General features: G+C 40.9%; 1 protein-coding gene across 5 annotated transcripts in view; it reads left to right on the top strand.

The window, feature by feature from the left end:
• ZNF330 (zinc finger protein 330) overlaps positions 1-19,029 on the top strand; it is a 28,653-nt gene extending 9,624 nt beyond the window's left edge. For 4 of the 5 annotated variants that reach the window (XM_075614772.1, XM_075614736.1, XM_075614764.1 and 1 more), the window contains exons 2-10: positions 2,677-2,806; positions 5,825-5,844; positions 5,944-6,014; positions 7,055-7,134; positions 10,918-11,044; positions 13,792-13,896; positions 16,075-16,121; positions 17,300-17,417; positions 18,022-19,029. In XM_075614772.1, the coding sequence (XP_075470887.1) occupies positions 2,687-2,806; positions 5,825-5,844; positions 5,944-6,014; positions 7,055-7,134; positions 10,918-11,044; positions 13,792-13,896; positions 16,075-16,121; positions 17,300-17,417; positions 18,022-18,302 (969 nt within the window). In that variant the 5' untranslated portion in view covers positions 2,677-2,686 and the 3' untranslated portion in view covers positions 18,303-19,029. Of the gene's footprint in view, positions 1-2,673; positions 2,807-5,824; positions 5,845-5,943; positions 6,015-7,054; positions 7,135-10,917; positions 11,045-13,791; positions 13,897-16,074; positions 16,122-17,299; positions 17,418-18,021 lie in introns of all 5 variants that reach the window. The other variant, XM_075614754.1, reaches the window with a different exon arrangement.
• Positions 19,030-22,858: the final 3,829 nt, after the last annotated feature.

Raw genomic sequence — 22,858 nt, 5'->3', positions numbered from 1 at the left:
TCACAAGGCATCCCATAACTGGTAGAGTGCTATAAGGTCAGGTGTAACCCATGGAAGGTGGGCACACCGTACCCTTATTCTGCGTAGTGGAGCATGGGTATCACAGAGTTTTAAGAACTCTGATTGGAAATAGTCGAGCGCAGAATCAGGGTCAGGAATTAAATCGATTCTGTGCCAAGGGCAGTTGGTAAGGTCATCCAGAAACTGTTGTGGGTTAAAGTTTCTAAATGTTCTAGTGAGGAGAACTTTATGGCTTGATTGGGACGGTTTAATTTTCCTTACACAGTACACTATTGCATGGTCACTGAAAATGTCAGGAAGGATGCCAGAGGATTGGATTCCGCTGGGATTTGAGGAGAGAATCCAGTCAAGCAAGGAATGGTTGTGTGGTTTCAGGTTTATCCGTGTGGGTTGGGAAATGAGTTGCGATAGGTTAAGCGATTTGATTTGTATCTGGATTTTGTGGTTTTTAGGGTCAAGCCAATTGAAGTTAAAATCCCCAAGAACTAGCAGCTCACTCTTCTCATTCAGAGAGGAAATGGAGCCAAGAAACTGGGTGATATCAGTCAGGGATTGTAGAGGAGTTCTAGGGGGGCGGTAGATGCCAGCAAGCAAGATGGGCTTAGAAAAGGGGAGGCATATTCTGCCAACTAGGATTTCAAAAGAGGATGGGCTTGGGGGGCAATTTAACAGTGTAAATTGTAAAGTGTCTGCAATATAAAATAACACCACTCGTCCTCTCTTTGACCTATCTCTCCTAGAAGTGGAGTATCCCTGAATGGCAATATGTGCATCAGGGTTTTAGGAGTTAGCCATGATTCTCTAAGAACAATGGCTTTTGGTTTATGCATAAGGCACCATGCTCTTAGTTCATCCAATTTAGGCAGCAGACTCCGGATATTTATATGGGCGACAGATAGCCCTTTTTGGAATTTGAAGGGGGTATTCTCTGGGTTATGGGACAGAGTTGTAATGGGAGGGACTGGGTTAGGTTCAATATTACCTGCTAAAGAGAGTAATAGTATGAGTAGAAATTTGAGTAGTTGTGTGCAAGTGGTTACTTTATGATGTTTGCCATTTGAGTGTGCGGTGGTTGGTGTGCTGGTTTTCAGGGTTCTCAACCAACATTCAGTAGAGAGTGCAAGGCTTTTGAGTAATCCAGGGTGTATGGTGATGTTGGGCGTGGAAAAGGAGGGGGGAGTTTGTAGTGGATAGAGAGAGTAACATTTCCATGAGGCCACGAGAAAGAACAAAGTGGAGGTAAAAAGCAGGTTCATTATGCCAGAGGTAGGTAATGCTGCATGGAGCGGTTTTGAGCCAAGTGTATGCAGACTAAACAGCAGGGCCGTGCCTTAGCCTTGTCAAATGTTTTTCTGCATTGCAATGCTTGGGTCTATGCAGTGGGCCGAGTTAATAGTAGTGTAGGAGGTAGTTGTGTGCAGTCAGTGTCGGGTGAGGCTGTAGTGAAATAAGTTGTAAAAGGCTGGGGGTTAAATTGTGCATGCAAACAAGCATAGGATCATGTAAAGTACTGAAGAAAATCCAGCACACCCTAATAAATTATACAAAGTAACTGGTATATAACCAATTTGAAAATGTAATCAGTGCACAAATAAGTCAAACAACTGACAACGCCACACTAGGAGAACAGATAACATATAGGTAGGGCCATACGTGGGATGTACAGGAGGATAAGGGATAAAGGATAAGTAGGATGGGACAACGAAGGGAAGGTGAGGTGAATGGTGGAAGGGGAACAAAGAAAACAAAAAAAGTGGGTTACAACGGGGGAGTATAGGGGGCAACATTTCGGGACTTGTCCCTTCGTCAGGCCTGTTCCCCTCAGTCCCAAGGGAACAAGAGGGTACTTCCCTAGCCCCAGAACCCACAACAACAGAACTGACCCTAAGTAAAAACAATAGAAGACCCGCCACAAATTCTAATTAATATTCTAATTAAATACACATACAATATCCCTAAACTAATTGGCAAAATAAATCCACAGTTTAACTTTTGTATAGATATATTCAGGGACAAACTACATGCAATCAGCTACAATGTATTAGTGAACTAGCAACAACTGAGAACACCAGAGAACAGCAAAGAGAGGAGGCAAATCAGGAGTAATGCAAACCAGACAGTCCTTAGTTAATAGGACACACGAACCACGAGCCTGCTCCTCACTCTAGAGGGTGTTTGCATAGGATCATAGTGTGGTCATATAAGCTCACCGTTTGTTGCCTTGAGTAGAAGCGTTAGTAGATAGATGAAATCCCCCGCCACCTCTAGGCAAACTATAGTCTAACTATATATGCTCACTTAAAAGGCTCACTATATAATGCAAATGCAGGGGTGGTATTGGTTTTATAGAGCTAAAGCAGTCACATGACCCTCCCCCTCCCCAATAAATCAGCTTGTACCAGTTGGTCAATTAGCAGCACACATTTAAAAAACAAAACAAAAAAAAAAACACCTTTTGATATTCAAACATACCAAAATATCAATACTACAGGCCAGTGGGTAATTCTTTTAAAACAGGACTTGCAGATCAGGGACATACCAAAATATCAATACTATAGGCCAGGAAAAGGCAAGGTTTTCTGGCAGTGAAGCAGTTAAGTAAGACTTACATTTTAGTGACGTGTATGTATAAAATTCCCCCTTTTTTTTCGGCAGCGTGTAAAAAATGCCTAAAAAGAAGACCGGTGCCCGAAAGAAGGCAGAAAACCGCAAAGAGAGGGAAAAGCAGCAGAGAGCGACTCGAGGACATGTGGACCTGGCGAAACACCCTTGTAATGCCTCCATGGTAACTTATTTTTATATTCTGTTTAAAGGATCATTTAGCAATTGGGTATATAGGCTTCACATTTTCCATTCTAGACAGATGGAAACTGCCCCATGGTTTTGAGAAGGCCGCAGAGAAGTAAATATTAGAAATATATAAAATATGTATGTATATCTTTATATAGCGCCATCCATGTAGATGACGCTTTACAGCAGTAACACACATGATATCATAGGAATAGGGAGAAGGAGTGACTCACTGAGTAAAGACACTGACACTGGCTCCTTGTGACCTTGGCCAAGTCACTTTATTTCCCTGTGCCTCAGGCACCAAAAACATAGATTGTAAGCTCCACGGGGCAGGGACTGTGTCTGCAAAATGTCTCTGTAAAGCGCTACGTAAAACTAGCAGCCCTATACAAGAACATGCTATTATTATTATAAGAGCTTCATACATTAACGTACACATTAGAAAAAGGAGTCCCTGCCCTGAAGAGCTTACAATCTAAGTATCCATATGTTTTACATGAATATTGGTTTTACACCCTGATTTAGAAAAAGTCTCTACATTTTAGATTTAAGAATTTAGTTGTAAGAAATTTGAATGTCTAAAATGTTGCAGTCTAAGGGCTTTTCTATAGAGTGTGCGTGCGTGCGTGTGTGTGTGTGTGTGTGCGTGCGTGCGTGCGTGTGTGTTAATAATGATTACATAATATTTTTCAAATAAAAAAAACCGTTGCACAATAAAAATAATTATTTATTCAACTTGACACACACACACACACACACACACACACACACACACACACACACACACACACACACACACACACACACACACACACACACACACACACACACACACACACACACATTTCAGCGGCGGTAGCGGCACAAATGCTTTATTTTCACCATCTTACCCCCCACCCCCCGTCGGCCGGTTCCACGCCGCCTGCCGTGCACGCGGCACCATTATAGAATGGCTGACTAACCTCAGCCAACTAAAACTGCCGCGCGTGCACGCAGTATAAAACAGCCCTAAGGCTACGCTTATAGTGCCGGCGATCGCGACCAAGCCGTCGCATCACTTACTATAAGCGCACGCGACCGCGGCAATGCATTTGTTTTGATGGGACGTCGCTTTCGCTGTCACTATAAGCGCAGCCTAAATGGTCTAACTAAATGGTAATGATTTGTGCCCATGACAGACTTGAAAAAAAGTGTTTTGTTTTTCTGGTAAAATATTTTTATAAATTAAATGTCTAAAATGTAAACATTTTAGACATTCAGATTTCTTAAACGAAATAGTTTGACTACATTTAATTAATAGAAATGACATACAGCAAAAGTAAATACACATTTCTGCAGTAACACACCACTCAGCCATGAGATGAAAAATACATTATAAGAAATGCAGGCAGTAAGCAAGAGGTTAAATCAAACAACTACACTGTGTGCTGCATGAAAATAACCTGCATTTCAGTTCCAAACAGTTTGGTACAAAACATTGGTTATTTCCATGAATAATAGGGGTGTTTTTACGTATCCTCTTGCCTGCTGTGCTAAATTTAAGTCTGGGTTTTGTCGAGGGTTTGAAATAAACCGGCTTTGCTACTTTCTGTAGTGGAGATATAAAGGGATTTGACATGCTTAACTGCTTAAAACAATGTCACAGGCGCTTGAACATGAGGTTGAGGAGTGAGCCCTCTTGAAATTGCTGCTATCATTTCTGATGTAGTGGCAAGAATTCCGCACAATAAACATAAATCTGTAACTGGCAATTTTCAACCTGCTTCTGTAATCTGTCTCCGGTTTGGAAAACTGTGGACGAGGCACATTTTAAAGCAGCAATGTTCCCCAAAACTAACTCTCTTGGGGAGGGGGGAAGCATGTATCAAGCCAAAAGTGGCAATTCTGGGGCAAAAGCATTGCTCCATATGTTGCTAAAGAAACTTCTACAGGTGTCGATGGGATTTTGTTTTTCTTTGATACGTGTGGCACAGTTTTTTTTTGTACTTCAGAGTTGAACCACTTTAGCCTTAATACATACAGTATGTCCATTTATTTTTATTAAACATTTGAACCTTGATGAATTCTGCTTCTTGCAGCTCTGAGGGACACCTAGTTGAGGGGGAGAGGGAGTGCATATCGCATGATCTAGAAAGTTGCGGTTAAAAATGAAGCTTCCTGCATTTAAGAATTTGACGTTTATATATCTGAGGTCATACCACAGGTCTCTCGTGCAGAATACCAACATGAATCTAAATAGTAACTGAAACAGCAATTATTATTTGGGACACCATACTATGCTGTGGTCACAGTGTATTCCTTTTCATAGTGTGATTCTATCCAGGGCTGGAAAAATACACTGACTCTGCACAAGCCACCCGGAATATCACCTGGCTCACAAAAATATATGATCACTGTAAAAAATGTGATTGAAAGTAAATACAACAAATTCTTATTTTGTTCCTTTTTTTGTATTCTCTTCTCTATCACCCCCTGCCCATTCTGATGTCCCCTCTCCCTCTGGTCTCATACTGTGTCCTGCCAGGATTTAAAAAATATATTTTTTTAGTGTGAATTGTCAGGGGCAAAAAGCACTCTCTGTTGGAGATCAGACAATTCCTTCTTTTTTTCCCCTACCCGATTGTATCGATCACATGACCTTTTTCTTTTATTTTTTTCCTTTTTTTTTTCCAAGAGGCATAATTGAAGCTCTGCAATATTTATAGCTATTGCTCCCCTGACTGCCATAATAACTTGTCTCATTACGACAAGTTGTAAAAGGCTATAACAAAATATTTAAGTCCTACTAGGGATAATATTTCCTGGGGCTACTGTACATTTTTGTTTTATTGATTTTGAGGGGGCTTATAACTACCTCTGGACATATAACACTGCAGTGTGCTCATTGTCACGGTGGGATTATTATTCTATAGAACCTAAAGTGCAACCTTAGTAAACGCGTTTAAGGGCACGTCATGCAAATGTTCATCCTATTCTTATATATTTCTGTGTGTTCTTTTTTTTTATATAGGAGTGTGACAAATGCCAAAGGTAAATATGATGCTTTTATTATTCAATCATATTTTATTCAGCTTGTCAATTTCTGCCACTATGAAATATATAATTTCTTCTTTTACATACAAAATGAAGGCGGCAGAAGAACCGGGCCTTCTGCTATTTCTGCAGTTCTGTGCAGAAGCTGATTATGTGTGCGCAATGTGGTAAGTGGCACAAGCACAGCCATTGAAGTCTAGGAACCCGTTTTCATTGGTTATTTATACTCTGCCCCCGATTTCAGGAGCTCCTGACATGAATATTTCCACATGTCATAACATTATTCTGCTTAGTAACAGTTTAAATACATAGCGCACAAACTTGAGCCGCTACTAGCTGCTTTGAAAAGAACAAATTATTGCTGCTGTGCAGACATCGGTACTCTGCGAAGGGGTTTTTAAACCACAGCAACACATAAATCCTCAGAATGATTGCACCTGAGATGGATGTTATTAATCAATTTCAGCACAGCTCTACTATAAACATATGTAAAAAAAATAATTATTAAAACAGATCTGTAAATCTTAGCCAAACACTGTATATTTTGCTTGTGGCCCTCCAGTGGTAGGGACATATATGGCCCTACATTCCTGCTTTATACCGTATGCTCACATTATTAATTACTCTTATCAGCCAACATTTAACAAACTAATTAAAAAGAGCTATTAGTTGGATGATCTGGTAAAATATTACTGTAAACTCAGTAATTATTTATCAGACTGCTAAGGTGAAATATGTGCTAGTGACAAGTCTGATATTACACATTGACATCTCATTACACAGGATTTGCACATTTTTGTGTCTTGTTAACCGTTCTAGCATTTGGATTGAGCACCAAAGTCTTATTCTATATGCACCGAAGCCTGAAAACGGCCTCATCAGCTGTTTCGGAGGATAGAGGAAGTCCCTTTTATTGTTTTGCGTTTATAATTACATCCGAGTCCTGGAGGCTTCAGGGTTTGGGCAGTAGATGGATGAGGACGTTTCCGTCACATTAGAAATATACACTTTGGTTAACCAGCAGTCACATGGAAAACTGCTGGCAGTTGACTCCACGACCCATAATCCTGTGATTTACTGTTGTGTTTACATGAAAGACTGGACGTATTACGGACGCCACTGTTGGAAGTGTTTGTTTTAAAGATTGTAATGTATCAACCGACGTTACTGAAAATGTTGTGACTCTGTATCCCATTTCCTTTCTCAGGGAAAACAAAATGTATGATGAAGTCCTCCGACTGTGTCATTAGACACGCCGGTGTGTACAGCACTGGTATGTCAATGGTGGTAAGTATCCAAGACCTAATAATATTGTTCTAGTGACAGCATCTTTAGCATTAACATGAAAAGGTTACAAAGTGAGCATCAAACCATCACTGTTGTTCAGGTTGTAATCGCAGGTAATGTCTTACATTGTGCCACACAACATTGTAAAATATTATTTAATTCAGAAGCAACGCTTTTTCAGTGCACTGAAATGTTATTGTAACAAGTACTATTTTATGGTTAACCAATTGAGCCAGATAATGGGAGACTGTGCCGGGTGTTGCAAATGGGTGTTTTCCCTTTAATTCCCTTACTGGCCATAAGTCCTTTTTAGCATTAGTGCATCAAGTCATTTCCTATTAAGTGAACAATGTACAGTAGTTTGTTCAGTGAGGAGTTTCCTAGTATAATATAGTAGCATGTTTCAACTATTTTTTGTCTTAAATCGATTCTGTTTTTCTCATTGCGACAATTAAATATACCAGTTCTAGATAGAGGATGGTGCCATGTAAAAGCTGCAGTTCAGTCAATATCTTTCATGTGTGTTTTTTTTAATAAATCAGTTCTGTAGTAAGAAAAAACACTTTTAGCATTTTCTGGTTTTAAAAAAAACTCTGAAAGACCAATTTTCTTGTATTCTATTTTAACAGCCATTTGCTAAGGCACTGCCCCTTCATGTCCTGTCACAAGCCCTGGCACACCCCTTTGTCAGCCCTGCCCTCCCTCTAGCACATGTCAGTGCAGGAGTGCTCATGAATATTCATGAGCTTCCACTGAGAGACAGAAGCAGAAGAAAAACAGATCCCTTCACTAATTATGTCACCAAATTTCGTCTATCAATACATGGAGAACGAATTGACCTGCAGCTATACAGTTCTTTAGGTAATTAGAGATTGCCCACATGAAACTATTAAAGTAAAAAATAAAAAAATAAAAAAAAAAGACTGAACTGCAGCTTTAATACACAGAATAGACAGAAAAAGGTCCTTTTTTCTGATGTCTGATGCTGTTAAAGCTTGCTATCAGATGTAAGAAACATGACTGGTAACTGCTTACATCCGATAGCACTTGTACATGAAGGTGAAATGAACACAAACGTGATAAATAATTCCCAATGTGATTTTGCTATTTTTTTTCTGTTTCTCATTTTGCATTGAGAAAATGTTGAATCTTTTTATTACTGGTAATAAACAGACATAGTCAAATAGTAAGTTCAAATAAGTTGCTGAATGTTTGGAAATAAATAATGACAGAAATATCAAATTTCTGCATCAAGGGTTCTTAGTAGTTGGGAGCCATTAATGAGATCCAGAGTTTACTGTGGGAGTAAAAGCACAGCCCCCAAATTTATAGGGGATAGTCCTAAAGTCAAGCAGCCAACCTATTTCCTTTCTTAATGTGTCACAATCCAAAATACTATTTACATTTGAATTGGATGTGAAAATATGAAATTAAGTTGGTCCAGTATAATATATTACACGCAACTGAATCCGATACGGATTTGGTGCTATTTTCACTGAAGTCTACAGGCATACCCCGCTTTAAGGACACTCACTTTAAGGACACTCGCGGGTAAGTACACGTCGCCTAATAGGCAAACGGCAGTTCACGCATGCACCTGTCAGCACGTCCTGAACAGCAATACCGGCTCCCTACCTGTACCGAAGCTGTGCGCAAGCGGGGAGACTATAGAGCCTGTTACAAATGCGTTATTTACATCAGTTATGCACATATATGACGATTGCAGTACAGTACATGCATCGATAAGTGGGAAAAAGGTAGTGCTTCACTTTAAGTACATTTTCGCTTTACATACATGCGTACGTTAATGCGGGGTATGCCTGTACACTTGATAAAGGAAGTACTTTCTCTGACTATTTTCACCATATGACCAGCAGAGGGTGCTCTCTGCATACCAAATTGTAGCAGATGCACGCCAAGATTCACTGAAGGAAGCTTTAGCACGTCTTAAAGCAGCAATCCAGTCGGACCGGTTTTTACATCTACACATTCACAGACACCATGATGCTCAGCTCCCTCGATACGAGCTCTTTCAACATAAGGGGGCTTACAGAAAAGCAGAATGCAAACATAAAACATATACATTTCATCCTGCTTTTATTAGGTCTACAGTCATTACAGGGAGCAGGGTTTTTATCACACCCTAACTCCCATTTCAGTGAATTAAAGCCGCAATCCAAGTGGACTGTTTATTTTTATTTTGTACATAGGATTGGAGCAGGGAGTTTCCAGAGCTGAACCCCATTAATTTCAGCTCCGGGGACCCCCTGCTTCCCGAGATACCCCCTTTGGAGGTCTGTATCGGTATCACAGGGCCGTTTAAAGGTCCTTGTCACGCGGGCTAGTATGAAGCTGCACCGTATGACGTCGCCGATTCCTATTGACCCAAGGGACGCGGGAGCTTTGTGCACCACCATTACTAGAACCCCATTTACCCAGCTGAACCTACTACCAGCACCCCCTACGGGGTAAGTATCTCAAGAAGCAGGGGGTCCCCAGAGTTGAAATTAATGGAGTTCAGCTCCAGAGACCCCCAACTTGAATTCTATGTAAAAAAAAATAATAATAATTAAAAAGTGGTCCACTTACTTGGATTGCGGCTTTAATTCATTTGAATGGGAGTTTGGCTGTGATAAAAACCCTGCACCCTGTAGTGAATGTAGGCCTAACAAAGCAGGATGAACAGTTAGGCACTTGGGTGCATGCTTATGTGCTTACAAAATGCTTTCCATTTCTTTTGTGCATCCTGCTACATTTCTGTGGGCTCCTTCTAAACTTTCTTCAACTATTCTAATTAAAAGCCACTTGAGATTTTTCTTGAAGGGAAATGTATTGGTACAAGCAGTTGGCACATCTTTCATGAGACATTTGTAGTGAAGTGCATTCCTGCCCAAACATCAACATTTGAACGGAATTAGTCTTCACTGCACTTCATTTCCAGATCGCTATTGTGGACAGAACAAAAACATTCATTCTGTAAATGGTTTATTGTGGTATTAATTAATGTCATGGTGACTTTCTCTATATGTTTGCAATCTGCCTTGTGGTATTCTGTTTAAAGAGCTCGTATTGATGGAGTTGAGCATTCTGGTGTCTGTGAATGTGTAGATCGATGGTTGTCAACCTTTTTTTGGTTAAGGAACCCTATAATTATATTGTGCAGTTCTGCGGAAACCCCAACCCTCTCTAATAGCGTGTCTGAGATCAGATGCATTGTAAGGAGCCTCAATCCTCTCTAATAGCGCGTCTGAGATCAGATGCATTGTAAGGCTGCTTCCCCGCTGGCGCTGACCACGCTCATGCTTGAAACCTGTGACGTCACCAACTCTCTAAGCATGAGCGCCGGGTGTCCTGCCTATTTTGCAAGCGCGGACAGGAGGCATTGCGGGGAAGTTGAGCGCGCTTCAAAGTCAGTTTTTTTTTTTTGTCTGCTCAAGCGCCAAGCTTGGGTGAGCGTGCATGCCCGAGCACAAGCGCGCACCGCATGAGCGGGGACTTCCACATAAAGACTGCAATAAGTAAAAGCGGCAAGCACCGAGCGCACAGCACGCTCTGCGCCAGCGGGGATGTAGCCTAAGGAACCCCAACCCCCTCTAATAGCACGTCTGTACCAAATAAAGAAGAATTTACAATGCATCTGCTCTCAATTTTCACGTGACCTGACAATTGCAGGGAACCCTTTAGGGATGCTCGGAGAACCGTAGATGTAAAAAGCAGGTCAGATGGCGTTCGTTGTTGGAGATGCTGTTTGCCGCTGAGATAACGTTGTCTCTATGCTTGCAGGGTGCAATCTGCGATTTCTGTGAAGCCTGGGTGTGCCATGGCAGGAAGTGTCTGAGTACCCACGCATGCACCTGTCCCCTGGCTGATGCAGAATGCATTGAATGTGAAAGAAGCCTCTGGGATCACGGTGAGTTGTTGGACTTCAGTTGCAAGATGATGGTATAGGACAGGGGTGGCCAATTCCAGTCCTCAAGGGCCGCCAACAGGTCAAGTTTGAAGGATATCCCTGCTTCAGCACAGGTGGTGCAGTCGCAACGACTGAGCCACCTGTGCTGAAGCAGAGATATCCCTAATACCTGACCTATTGGTGGCCCTTGAGACCTGGAGCTGGCCACCCCTGGTATAAGACAGATTGGCTGTAATTTATAAAAGCCCGATGCAGAGTATCGCACCCATTCTGGCAATGACTTGTATGGCAGTTAACCTCCAGAGCGGGCGAGATACACAGCATCATGCTTTCATAAATCCCAGCCAATGTCTAGATTAATTGTAGGGCATTATCAAAGGTGGCTGAATTTGCCCCTCATTAATTAAAGTTAAGAGACTCATAAATACTACAAGCTGTACTAATCATTCGAGTTTGGTTTGGTTGCACAATTTATGATTTAGTGCTTGCCTGCTACCATATATCAGCATTACTACTGTAGTAGTAGTAATTAGATCAGAGCCGGTACTTTTTGTAATAGAGGACCACTGCGCTATTAATAATCATTTTGAAGGACCATCATAATTACACACAGCCCTGTACATCAGTACATTCTTAGATACATCTGTATATACATATAAACATATTGCAAAAGTATGATAGCAATTGCGCAGGATGTTGGTGAGAGGAGTGTGAAGTAAGTTTTGAAGACCACCGCATACGCATTTGGGGTCCACAGTTTGAGAACCCCCATACCGGGGTATTTCAGTTAGGTTGTGTACATGCTAAGTAAGAATAGCTCAAATGCATATTTTAGTTTGTGCGTACACCAGTCAAATAGTAGGCTGTGATTATAATGGTGGCGTGCGTGCCACAGAAAGAAACATAACCAGATCAATGAAGGTGCGCGACCGCTGCGTCCAGGCCCGCGATATTTAAAAAGATTTCCAAAATTGTTTTCCCTGCGTGACTGCCGCTTCACGTAAGCGGTTCAGCCAATGGAGGCGAACCACCCACGTGACGTCACGGCCACGCCTCCCTGTCACCTCTCGATGCCGGCAGTGCAGGTTTCGCGCGCGCACTACCGGCCCTACTACCAACGAGGCCTTAAATAGCATGAATGTCACATTTCTTACTTGGCTTGTGTACATGCCAAGCAGGAATAACATTTCAAATTTGGCATACTTGGACAGTATACATCACAGGGATTGACAATAACAAAGTATGAGTTTGTTACACGTTCTATGCCTAGAAATTAAATAAACAAAAAAGTGTGTAAAGGGGCCTATCCATCCCAGGACCAAAGAGACTAGTGGTAGTGCCATGTTTAAGGGGTTGTATCTGGTTGATAACTTTTTATACCCAAATCTGACAGCTATAAGTAATTTTAGATACTTTTTTTTATAGTTGCTATGTAAACATGGTGAGCTAAGACTTGGGAGGAGTTGGATTTCCCTTATGTCTAATACCAGCAATTGCTCCCTCCCCATCCCCCCACCCCCCATCCCCCATCCCACACCCTCTCCCCACATACAAAAACACACACACACACACTCCTCTCTTTATAAGGACAGGGTAAGATGAGGATAAAATATGCCGTTTTGAGGCACCTAAAAAATCAAATTAATTTCCCAAAAACTATAAGAAGCCACACCTTTGCTTTTGGCATGGTTAGATTTGTTTAATGAAGCAGTGGCACTGTGATTAAAAAACACAAGTCTACGTGTTCTATGAATATGATGCATTGGTCAATAAAGGTAGAAAACAAAATGTACTTGGGCACAGTTTGAATCAATTGTTAATTCACAAAACAGTCATTTGGTGTTCTTAATGGCCTCGCTCTACCAGTGGCAATTAATCCATGTTCAGTTCTCCATACAAAATCTGACCGATTTAAAATTAACGGCAATGAAATGGCTCCATTCACTTTATTATTTTTTTTGTCTTACTGTAGTTTCATATTTGTTTCACAGTTGCTTGGAGGGATACATATTGTAACATATCACCGTGTATCCTGGCTCACACAGGAGAGTATTGTTATATCCATTTACTCTCTTGAAAGAGGCAGTCCTACTTTGTACTAAAGGGATAAGACCAATGACCTGTTTTAGAAACTTTCTGACACGTACAAGTATTTTTGAATAAATGGTAACAACTTTAAACATTTCCATTGTAAGCAAAGTTTGTCAAAAAGAATCTCCAAACCTTTTTATCGAAAGTGTTTTAATAATAATAATAATAATACTGTTTCAGTCTTCCAAGCTTTCTTCTTTGTTTGCACACTAATTACGGAGCCTACATTCGTCAAAACGGATAAACAAAATTAGCTGGTACGCTTGAACCTAATGTTCCCAGAGAATGCTAAGCATATTCATTTTTCACATGGTACAAATACATGAAACAGTTGCTCTAAGGCTTATTGAATCTTTCTATGGAAGCCAGTTTGGCGAGGAAGGACATATTTTCATTGTGCCCCGCTACATTTAGATTGCCCCAATATATTTTGTCATCTGACATGTTGTGTACAACTACATAGGTCTTAACTAGGGACTATATATATATATATATAAATATATATATGTTTGATAATTTATTTGATGCTAGTGCCACAGAATGACGTCAGATGCTCACTAAATGGAATGTTATAGAACGGTGGGTGGCAGTACAGAAGAATAACTATCACAACACTTCATTGTGTCCATGATTTCCATTTTGTGGTTTTTGTGCAGGTGGCAGAATATTCAGCTGCTCTTTTTGCCACAACTTCCTCTGTGAAGATGACCAGTTTGAACACCAAGCCAGCTGCCAGGTATTGGAATCAGAGGACTATAAATGTAAGTATTTATTCCAGTGACCGTTGTTACCTTTCAGAACCTTTTTCCGTGCCTCTTCTGCCTCCTATAGAACTTTAGGGCTTTAAAACTCATTGCCTTGTGACATCTTTAACTCTTTCGCTTCCAGTAAGGCATGCCAAAAGGTGTGCGTGTGTGTGTGTGTGTGTGTGTGTGTGTGTGTGTGTGTGTGTGTGTGTGTGTGTATACACACTGTGTTCAGGAAAAAAGGGACCCCTTTTGTTTTTCATCATATTTTATATATTTCTTGCTCAATCCTCATGAAAATGTGAACAATTGTAGGTCTGTTATGTAGATTAACAATATATAAGAAGCTCAATGTAGACAATCAACTGATGTTAATTAAATTGATGTCACTATTATGACAACAAGCACCAGATACACTGCGGCAGGTTCATATGCATTAATATATATATATATATATATATTCCTTCATAGCTCATAAATGTGTTAAACTGTTGTAATCTAATCTGAAACGCTAAGATTACTACAAAGTTTGAGATCAAAGTGTGTGTTCAAAATGTCCTGCTGACATATATATGGTTAGTTCTGGCAGCGGGGCGCAAACTTTTTCCCCTGCGCGCCCCCCCACCCCCCCTGCCGGCTCTTCCATAGCCTCCCCCCTACCCCCCTCTCACACTCCCGCCCCACCCTTCTTACCTTGTCTCCGGCGTTCTGACGTCACGTTGCCATGGCAGAAGCCGCCGGAGCCAAGGTAAGGGAACTTAGAGGCCTTAACCGCTCCCGCGGTATTTCATTTAAATGCCTTTGGGAAGAGCGCGAGGCTTCTTTAACCACTGCCGTCCCCACTCCCACACACAGAATTTTGCTCCCCCCCCCCAGTTTTCGCACCCCTTAGTTATAGTGTCGTAATGCGTCTTGCAACCTGCTTGGTTTGCAAATAGTGAATTCAATACCCACCTGTCTTATTTATTTTTATTTTTTCACCAGGGTTCATGAACCAAGAAATCGGCAGACCAAATTGAGCTGCATTTTTAGAATTTGATACAATTAGGCCACCTGCAATATTGAGTTTTGGATTTGGGGTCTTCAATGGCCTCAAATAAAATATATTGAATTATGTTTTAAGGTTAGTTAACTCGGTTGTAGGGTTCCGAACAGGGAGACTTTGAAAATAATAGAGTAATTTAGGAAGGACGTTCATTTTAATGCCTGCATTGCATATACATCAAGAAACAGCAAAATCTTTCCAGTCTTGTAATTTGCGTAAATAATTTTTTAACAATCTGGAAATTTTAGGTTTTATAGGCTGTTTATAGGGTGACCTATTAATCTTAAATATTTCAATGCTCCTGAGTACAATTTAAAAATCGGAATGAATTTATTAAAGTTTAATGGCTTGCCAGCTATACAATTGAAATGGTTCATTTTGAAATGTGAGAATTAACCAATCAGATTGTAAACTCCTCAGAGCAGGGACTATTCTTCCTTAATTTTACTTTTATGTCTGAAGCACTTATTCCCATGACCTGTTATTTATATTATTTGTTATTTATATGATTACAACATGTATTACTACTGTGAAGCGCTATGTACATTTATGGCGCTTTATAAATAAAGACATACAATACACATGAAACAGATTAGGGAGGGCAATTAAGCGAATTATTAATGTCAATACAATCTCTGTAAACAATGTTATCTTGTATTCTAATATACCCATTGTGTGTGTGTGTGTGTGTGTGTGTGTGTGTCTTTATATAGCACCATTAATGTACATAGCGCTTCACAGAAGTAATACACGTGGCAATCATATACATAACAAATAATACAAATAACAGATCATGGGAATAAGTGCTTCTGACATAAAAGTAACATTTCGCAAGAGGAGGCCCTGCTCCGAAGAGCTTACAATCTAATACTTGAAGTATCCTGACTTGTATCTGGTATAGCTTGCCTGAGATTCCATAGAGCAAAAGCCAGGGGGGCAAGGGGCAACCCTAGTAAGCACCATTACTAATAGTGAATCGCTTATTTAAATTCCTGTGCTACAATTAAGGTCATAAATCTATCACCAAAATGTATGACTTCTAATGTCTTGAATATACATTTCCAGTTTAACCAAAGTATCAAACACTTGGCGTTCACGCTCCATATTGCTGCTAGTTTCATTAATGCATTTGCATTTTTTTGCAACAGGTATTTCGTGCAATCGTTTAGGACAGCACTCGTGCCTACGTTGCAAGGTAAAAAGCTGAGTCACAATGTTTTTTAACCGTATGCGCAACTGTTCTGTACATACAAACCTTTACAAGGCTTCATCTTTAAAGCCTCAGTGAGAATCAGTAATGGTGGGTGAAAAAGTGATGACAACCCTCCTCTGTACAGTGTACCTCAAACAAACATACCGCTTGTGGGTACATTTGTATGTCGGACAGGTCTGCAACCCTGCCTTTCCCCATTATCCCTGGGTATACAATGCTTCCACTGCAGCGAGGGATTCTGGGTAATGACATGCAAATGGGCACTTTTTACTTCTCATGATTGCCGTATTACACCGCTTTTTCAGCACAGCCTGGGTTAGAGATGTTTGCTGTGCACTGTATGGTGGAGGGTTTTTGTCACCACAAGTTGTTTTGTGTCTGGTTATACCGACTTCCAGCTTCACATTGCATAGCCAGTAACCAACCTCGCACTGGTGAGAGCCAGAGCGCCGGAACAGCTGTCTGTGAGGGCTGTGCTGAAAAGCTGTGTAATGCAGCAGACATCAACTATATGGGGCCCATGTTGAACTGGACAAGGCGCAAAACGTGACATGCTGTGAGTGCTCATTTGCACCGAATCGGTGGCTGCAGTGGAAGTAGTGTTTGCTAAGAGATAATGGGGAAAGGCAGGGTTGGAGAGCTGTTTGAGGCATGTGAATGTGCTGATCTCTTTGTATGTTTCATTTGAAAGAGAAGGCTGTCATTTATGAAGTAAAGTTTGAATTGACTAATCTACTTATTTTTCAGATCAATTATAATGTGTTTTTTTTTTTATTTTATTTTTGCGCTGGGTAGAGCTGCGCGAATTATTCAGACATTCGACTTCACCGCGAATATGGCGTTTATTTGCAGGCACTAAAATTCGTGCCTCAATCTAAATATATGGGCACCTTCACCTTTTTTGTGTGTGTTGCGTCCCCTGCGAAGGTGCGAATGTCTGCATTGGGGGCAATTTGTGCAGACATACGCAAATGAATCGAATGTTTTAACATTTTCTGATCGAATTATGAAAAGGGAGGGTGATGCAGGTACAGCAGTGGGTTTGGGTACATTCACTTGAAAGCTTCCATGCTAAATTTGAGGTTGAATATTCAACAGCGAATGAAAAATTTGACAAGCACGCTGCGTGGTAAATTTTCCCCATTTATATCTCTGTACAGGCCTGCTTCTGTGATGATCACGCTCGAAGCAAAGTTTTCAAGACTGAGAAAGGAAAAGAGCCCCCCTGTCCTAAATGTGGACATGAAACTCAGCAGACCAAGGACCTGAGCATGTCAAGTAATGACGTTGATTGTTGTCTTTAAACGTTGTCTCGTGTGCATGCTGAAACCGTAGCAGATTATTTTCCAGATGTTCAATACAAATTACTTTTTTCCTCCTTTTTTACATTTCATAATATTCTAATGATCCTTCGCCTTTTTTTAAAATAATTTATATCTGAAGGAATTGTATTCTTTACTTTACTCCTGTTCCCAAAGCACAATTTATAGTCTTATCAGAAGGAGCATAGCAGAAAGAAAGTAGCTGAGACAATGTATAATCCTACAGAGCAGAGGGGCGCAAACTGAGGGGCGTGGGATTTTTCAGGGGGGGGGGGCGCGGTGGTTGCAGAGGCCCCACGCTCGTCCCCAAGGCATTAAAATGAAATGCCGGGGGATCACGTGAGGCTTTTGCAACTCTACTTACCGGGATTCAAATGGCTGGTGTGACGTCACGTGCAGTCGCCATGGCAACGCACAGTCACATGACCCATATGACGCCGACCAAAGAGGTAAGGGGGTAGCAGGCAGGGAGGCACAGCTTCAAACGTTTGCGCACCCCTGCTACAGAGGATAGCTGAACATGCAGCAGTACCAAGCCAATCACTGTCTTCTCTCTTCAGCACGCTCCCTGAAGTTTGGCAGGCAGAGCGGGACCGATGAGGGAGAAGGAAACGGCGCTTCTGGCTATGATGCGTACTGGAAAAATCTAGCGTCTGGTGGAAACCAGGACGACGACGATGACTTTGACGAGGACGATGAGGATGATGACGAGGACGATGAAGAGGGTGATGAGGATGGTGAAAAGGACTCTGATTCAGAGGTCGCAGAACCATTTAGTCACTTGAATTTAGGAAGAACGTACGCTAGTGGCTATGCCCACTATGAAGAATCACAAGGTTGAAGTTAATTTGGGAGATATGTATAACGCTATGAATGAATGTGTTTAAAAGTAGTTTTATTGCACAATAAGGTATCTATGCTTAAAACAGCCATGCAGAGTATTTTGGATTGCAGTAATGTGAAAGCAGTTGGTCCAGGCAATGCGGTGTGTGTGTGCCCTTTTTTTGTTTTTTAATTTAAGATTGTCCAGAAAGCTAGCCTCATTTTGGCACGCAAGTAAATGCCATATAAGATCTGCAGCTTTTAACAAGGACACACTCAAACGCTGACTATTTCTATGGGTTAAAGGAGAGTTAGAATTGGTCTTCAATTTGATTACATGCTCAATACAAATAAAGGTAATTCATATAATAAGTACATACTTTGTGAAGGGTCATTGTCTTCAGGACACGTTAAAAAAAAATATATACATATGGTCATTTTGATGGCCCTTGTTAAGCTGCGGCTTGGGGAATTAGTTTGTGTGAATCACTCAAGCAGTTTAACAGAACAGTTGTCTTTGTAAAGGAAAGTACCTTTTATGTGAGGGTTCATGACTGCATCAATAAAATGATAGTAATCTAAATGCAATCTAGATAAGAAAATGACTCTGGCTTCTCATGCATTACATTGGTGACAAGTACTGCCACTTCTGACTTACAAATGCTGGGTTGTTCAGGACAGTTAAGTGTGCATGATTGGATAAATATTGAACTTGTTATACAAATAAAAAAATAAAAGAAAAGAAACTGATGTATAATTTTTCTGTTACTCCTAAACAGAATATTATTTTAGAACATATATCCATACTAGTAAACAACATTAGCCGATTCTAATTTACACAAGTGAATATTCAATGTTTTATACTATGGCATTCATCAAAGTATCTGCGTTTTAATGCATGAATCAGTTGCTTTCAACACCATGTTTCTGCTCTGTCTCCTAATGGAAGCATAGAAATCGGTAACAGCCGGTGCTTCAAGGGGTAATTGTATCCTTATGACTTATAAAACACACTGCAGGAAAACTTCAATGAATAATATAGTTTATCAGCAGCCCAGCAAGGATTAAGGAACTAAGTACCTAGTGCTAACTAGCACATATCTATAAGTACATACTGTGTCTTATTGTAAGATGACACATAAAGAAAACTCAATGTGGAATGCCTCACTCAGTAAGTTCCATCGTTCTCTCCGTGAAGTCCAGAATGCGGCTTCCAAACGGCGTGCTAGATCTGTCCAATGGTTTAGGCAAGCAAAAATTGGGGGGGGGGGGGGGGGGGAGGCAGAGCACTGCCAAAAACTAGGAGGGGGCCAACATAGAAAAATAAAAATGATTTATTGAATACACGGATTATAACAGACCCCTTGAGCAGCAACACACCTACGCGTTTTGGGCAGCACGCTGTTTATCAAGGTGATATCAAGGGGTCTATTATGATCTGTTTATTCAAGAAATAATTTTTATTTTCACGATTGCCTCCTAGTTTTTGGCAGTGCTCTGCATTTTTTCCTTATAGAAGCATATGACCGTGGCTACTTGGAAAAATAGGCTGTACTTCCTAATCGGTGCTGAGCCTTAAGGCGGGTGCGCAAAATCGGTGTTGCAAAAATTTCTGGGTGCTGCGCTTAGACACCGCGCTCTTCCCCACAACATTTTTATTAAATGCCGGGGGACAGTGCGAGGCCTCTGTAGGTTCCCTGACCTTGTCTCTGGCAGCTTCTGTCGGCACATCGCCATGGCAACACGGTGTGGGGATCACGTGACGTCGCATTGCCATGGTGTCGTGACGTTAGAAATCGCCAGAAAAAAACGGGGTGGGGGGGGAGGGGAGGGAGGGGAAGAGAAGCAGGCAATTTGCGCTCCCCTGCCTTAAAGAACCTATCTAATGGCACATTTAATTTGGCAGCATTTAGTAAATCTTGACCAATACCTGAACAGAACGCATGTTTGCATGTACTGTAAACTGTGTCCTATTTTGAAACAGTTGGTTAACTGGATAAGTGAGCGAAGTGAAGACTTCTACTAGACTTTGCGACCTCTTTGGTTGTGTGTTTGTGTTTTTGTTTGTGCGTTCTCTCTCCACAGGCCAAACGCCTTGACCGATTCTGATGACATTTTGTGGGTACCTTTCTGCTCTCCCAACGTAGATCTGCCAGAAGTAGCAACCAAATCAGTGCAGGCCCCATCTTGCAAATACATTACTTTTTTTTTTAAGTACTAAAAAAAAAAAAATCGACCTTGATGCATAACATGTATATTATTTTGCAATTTGTACTAAATTTTCAGAACTATTTCAGAGAAATTAAAAATTAAAAATAAATATTGCTAACCACTAACAAACATAGCCCGTATAATCACTGAACAATTGTGATGGTGAAGGTGTAAACAGCAGACAGCACATACACACTGCGCAGCTGGACAGTGAAGCAGACTGAATTGTGTCTGCAACAGTGTCTCCGACTGCCACGTCTAACACTGTGCTGTAACTCGATACAATGTAGATCAATAGCCCTTGTGGCAAATATATCGCTACAGTCCCCCCTCCTGGAAGCACAGACTGTGGAAGTCTGTGTACCGGACTGTCCCTCCACGAAGGGAAGGAGTGATACAGTTTACAGCGGTATGTGGAAGTGACGAACCGGAGAGTCTCGGAAGTCGTCACCTGTGACGTCAGTACGTCAGTACGTCTATTGCCTAGTAATTATCAGTATCACCAGCCGCTGAGTGCTCTCACTATAGGGGTCCTTTTTCTACATTGTTGTTCAGTAACCTCCCCTGATTGTAGCACCTGTGTCTGTGGCAGTAGCGAGGGCTCCTTCCCCTTGTCCCCTTCCCCTGGTTATATAACCACTAACAAACACTGTACTTTCTAATCGGTACATAAATTTAGATGTGCATACCTTATCAGACTCCATGAGTAGTTTTTTGGATATGTATATACTTGTACTTTATGCTTTTTCCACTTTAGCCATTTTAATTCACCCTGTTTTAAAATTAACAAAACTTTTTTTTGTGTTTTTAATTCTTTCTATAAGCTCTTTAGATGATGATCATGATCTGTTTATATTGTTATATTTACTATTAAACCGTATTATACTATGGGCTTTTCTTCTGTTTACATTGCTTCCATCGCGTGAGGCTTGTAATCCCTCTGTTTGAGAGCTGCTTACGCACCTGGCAGCGAGGCTGATTCAAACTGAAGTACAAGCGGTCCTTGGTTATCCGCTGGACTCCATCCTGCGAACAGCTTTCGAATTGCAGCTCCAATATTAATCCGCGTTGGATAATGTGTTTAGCGGAATGCATTATCTGGCATCTGATAATCCGTTTGACGGGTAGCGAGGACCAACTGTAACTAAATGTAAGGAGGACTATTATATGTATATAAGAAAAGGCCAGGACTAGAGCTATAAGGAGTCTATTGTAGAACTGTTTTTTATTTATAATGCATACCTATGTTCATTTTTACAAAGCCAAAACGGCTTATCCAACGCTCTTAAAACGCTTTGCAAAATTGTTTATGTATATATAATATATATTATATAATATTATGTTATACTATACAATATATTATTATATTTTATGTTATATTATATATGTATATATATATATATATATATATATATATATATATATATATATATATATATATATATATATATATTAGAAAAAGAAAAGAGAAAAAGCGCCCGATCCTTGTGTAAAATCAGATGAACATTTTAATAAATCATGGACAAGACAAATGCACACTTACAATTTGTCTGATAAAAACAGGCATTTTATGGGACCTGCCCATGCACCAAATGAAGACTCCACGGTCACCTCCGCTCTGCAATCTCCAGATTAGTTCTTTTTCCAGTATTTGAGAACGCCGTTTTCTCCAGGGTGGATATCAACCACTTGTCAGGAGCTTTTCAGCAGCGTGCGTCCGCCATTGCTCACACGCATGTGGTACTGGAACCCGGAAGGACTTTGCTTGCGTCTCCACGGTCTCTCTCTGGTGCCAAGGCAGGTCAGCCACCGTAGTTACAATGTAAACCGTCCCTACGCGTTTCTTCCGCCTTTGCCTTTGCGGTTTACATTGTAACTACGGTGGCTGACCTGCCTTGGCACCAGAGAGAGACCGTGGAGACGCAAGCAAAGTCCTTCCGGGTTCCAGTACCACATGCGTGTGAGCAATGGCGGACGCACGCTGCTGAGAAGCTCCTTACAAGTGGTTGATATCCATCCTGGAGAAAACGGCGTTCTCAAATACTGGAAAAAGAACTAATCTGGAGATTGCAGAGCGGAGGTGACCGTGGAGTCTTCATTTGGTGCATGGGCAGGTCCCATAAAATGCCTGTTTTTATCAGACAAATTGTAAGTGTGCATTTGTCTTGTCCATGATTTATTAAAATGTTCATCTGATTTTGCACAAGGATCGGGCGCTTTTTCTCTTTTCTTTTTCTAATAGGTACTATGGGAACTTGGTGAGCCCAAGAAGAAGCAGCCTGGACCTTTGTTTTATTCACTCATGGACTTTATTTGGACTTAAGTATTTTTTATAGATCATTGTTTGTATTTTTATGCTATATT

The sequence above is a fragment of the Ascaphus truei genome, chromosome 1 (assembly GCF_040206685.1).
Source record: "Ascaphus truei isolate aAscTru1 chromosome 1, aAscTru1.hap1, whole genome shotgun sequence".
Classification (NCBI taxonomy): Eukaryota; Metazoa; Chordata; class Amphibia; order Anura; family Ascaphidae; genus Ascaphus; species Ascaphus truei.
The sequence above is the reverse complement of the archived record's forward strand: the minus strand, read 5'-3'. Positions and strand labels throughout refer to the sequence as shown.